This window comes from Octopus bimaculoides, chromosome 19 (assembly GCF_001194135.2).
Source record: "Octopus bimaculoides isolate UCB-OBI-ISO-001 chromosome 19, ASM119413v2, whole genome shotgun sequence".
Lineage (NCBI taxonomy): Eukaryota > Metazoa > Mollusca > Cephalopoda > Octopoda > Octopodidae > Octopus > Octopus bimaculoides.
In genome coordinates, this window is record NC_068999.1 from 24,839,884 (window position 1) to 24,843,257 (window position 3,374).

The 3,374-nt window shown below is 34.9% G+C and overlaps 1 protein-coding gene across 1 annotated transcript in view; it reads right to left on the minus strand.

Annotated features, from left to right (window-relative positions):
* Positions 1-649: 649 nt before the first annotated feature.
* Positions 650-3,374, minus strand: part of LOC106874532 (sodium/potassium-transporting ATPase subunit beta) — a 106,614-nt gene continuing 103,889 nt past the window's right edge. Inside the window, exon 5 of the mRNA XM_014922299.2 lies at positions 650-1,375. Coding sequence (XP_014777785.1) covers positions 1,148-1,375 — 228 coding nt within the window. The 3' untranslated portion in view covers positions 650-1,147. The remainder of the gene's footprint in view (positions 1,376-3,374) is intronic.

The following is a 3,374-nucleotide window of genomic DNA, read 5'->3' on the forward strand; positions in this document are numbered from 1 at the left end:
GCTGAGCTCTATTACACCACAATTCTTTTCAGTAACCAGTGGAGAAGAAAAAGTTAGAAAAGTCATGTGTGGTAGCTTCAATATTATCATTTTGAGTTAGCTGTAATATTTGTGTTAGACATCAGCTATTAGTTCTTGTGTACATGACTAGGGAACTCATAGCATATGTTAGAAAGGTTTGCATAGACAATTATAATATGATGAAATGATACATATCTCATGAATGATTTGCATCCCAATAACACCAGAGGTAATGGTATAAGTATAGCTTTAGTGCTTTGCAGACATATGGGATGGAGCATCTCAGTAGTGATGGCAGGGAAATTTCAGCAACTGTCTTAGGTAAAGTAACAAATAAATGCTAATAAAACCTCTGTTAATATTGTAGTTTTCTGAAACTTACTAGGTGTTAGCCTTTATAAATTAAGGAATTAAAGAATTATTTAATGACTGCATCATTAACAGAATAGTTTCTAAATATAAATGATAATTCATAGCATCTTTCTGTCAACTGATTTTCAGTGCCTTTTGATCCCTTAAGAATTCCAGCAACTGAAAGGAGACTGATATCTTTGATTATTTAAATCTGATAGAGAGAAAAAAATAATAAAATTATAGAGAAATCCTGTTGTGTGTAATTGCATGAAGATTAATATATGTAATTTTTGGAAATGTGTGTATTAAGTCAGAATGAAACAAAAAGAATGAGAAAATCAAAAACAAACATATGTATTGCAAAGTTCCAGTTATAAGAAAGCTATTGGCACCCAAAAAGGAGTGGAATGAGAAACAATGAGATAATGGTATACTTGGATAGGGTTTTATGGTTAAAGTATAACAAGATGCCAGTAGTACGTTGCAGGTATACCAGTTGATAAATAGACTTGTTACTAGTCAGGTTGAGGCACTGTGTGTCTCAATAGGAGTTAAATGGGCCAGAATTTACCTGTTTTTGCTCTCTTTTCTGACATCTTTTGTTGTCACAGAAGCTTACACTACATGGTACTAAATTAGAAACAGTTGGAATGGATGCGTTTTGAACACTTGCAATGCTATTGTTAGAATAGCAAACCAGGTGCAAAGTTGATAGATCCTTGATAATCTTGTTTATGAGAGTAATTTTTTTTTAATTAATGATTTTTTTTTTTCAGTCCAAAAGTAAGCTAAAAGTAGTTTGATAGGATCCTTCTCTGAAGTTGGAAGCCCACACCGAACATGTAACTGTCACAGCCATTGATCTTTTGATTCCTTTGAACATGATGAAAACCAGAGGGGACAAGTAATTTTCCTGTCCATGGTATGGAAAGTAATAAAGAGGGAAACCAGCCATAGGTTTATAAATCACTTCACCCATATTGTCTTGATCCACTTGGGTCTAAAATAAAGATAAAACAACCCAAATGAAGTATAATTTCAGAAAATAAACAAACATTTAAATAGTTATTATATACATGCAACCATACCTAGTCATGATGTAAAGAGTGTTTAAGTTTAAAATCCAAGCATTTGACTGAGGAACCTGATGTACAGTTTGGAATATCTTTAGTAGTCTCTCATCTCATCTTGTTATATATGCTGTTCCATGCTCTTTGAGTTAGGCCTAAACTTCAATTTAACCCTTTAGCATTCAGATTCTTCTATGAAATGTAATACTTATTCATTCACATTGTTTAAAATTAATCATGCATTATCTTTGAGCTTCGAGTTTTTGATGATGTGATTATTTAATTTTAGAATGACATTGTAGTGTGGTTGTGAGAAGCCAAATCTGGCTGGTTTGAACAAAAAACAAGAAGAATATTTGAGCCAGATATGGTTAGTTTACATGCTAAAGCATTAAAGAAAGTTGAGATGATTTGACATAAAACTAATGAGATGGATTAAAACAACTCAAAATACACTTTACAGTAAAACAAAGTATATCATGTTAATATGATGTGTTAATTGAAAGGTTATCTAAAATTCATTAGCTTATTATAATAATTGTAACTGTTGTTGTTTGGCATGAATGTATGTGCTTATCTTTTACTTGTTTCAGTCATTTGACTGTGGCCATGCTGGGGCACCATCTTGAAGGGCTTTAGTCAAACAAATCGACCCCAGGCCTTTTTTTATTTTTAAAGCTTGGTACTTATTCTATTGTTCTCTTTTGCTGAACTGTTAAGTTACGGGGATGTAAACACACCAACACCATTGTCAAGTGGTGATGGGGGACAAACACAGATGCAAAGACACACACACACACATATGATGGGCTTCTTTCAGTTTCTGTCTACCAAATCCACTCACATGACTTTGGTTGGCCCAAGGCTATAGTGGAAGACACTTGCCCAAGGCACCACGCCATGTGGTTGGGAAGCAAGCCTCTTGTCACAGAGCTGTGCCTGTGCCGTAGGGTCTTACTTGGAAAATAACTTTTCTTCCTGTGATTTATTCGATCAAATAAAAACAAATCCTCTGTTTTTATCTTGGGACATTAACAAAAACTGCTGGATTGCCTAAGGCCCTACTCCATTTGCCTGGGGTGGGAAAGGTTTGTCTAAATATTGTTTTAACTATATTCATATTTTATTTTTTACTTGTATCAGGTTGTGACCATGCTGGGGCACTCCCTTGAAGGATTTGGTTGACAAAAAATCACCTCAGTACTTATTTCACTTTAAGCCTAGTACTTATTTTATCAGTCTTTTTTGCTGAACCACTAAGATAATGGGACATAAACAAACCAACACTGGTTGTCAAGCAGTGGAGGGGGACAAACATAGACATACACACACACATCCATCCATCCATCCATACATACACACACACACATACAACAATATATACATACATACATACATACACACATTCACACCTATATGCATATATACATACATACAACAGGTTTCTTTCAGTTTGCTTCTACCAAATCCACTCACAAGGCTTTGACTGGCCCAGCGCTATAATAGAAGATGCTTACCCAAGGTTCCACACTGTAGGACTGAATCCAGAACCATTTGGTTGGGAAGCAAACCTCTTACCATATAGCTCCTCACTTTCCCATACTCACATAGGTTAGATGGAATTTTGTTGAGGTACATTTTCTCATGAGTGGTATTCTTTTATTCTTTTACTTGTTTCAGTCACTTGACTGTGACCATGCTGGAGGCCAAATTGACTCAAACAAATCGACTCCAGGACTTATTTTTTGTAAGCCTAGTACTTATTCTATTGGTCTCTTTTGCTGAACCACTAAGCTTCAGGGACGAAAACACACCAACATCAGTTGTCAAGCAATGGCAGGGGGATAAACGCAGACACACACAAACATGAATATATACATATATACATACATACATCCATACATACATATATATATATATATATATATA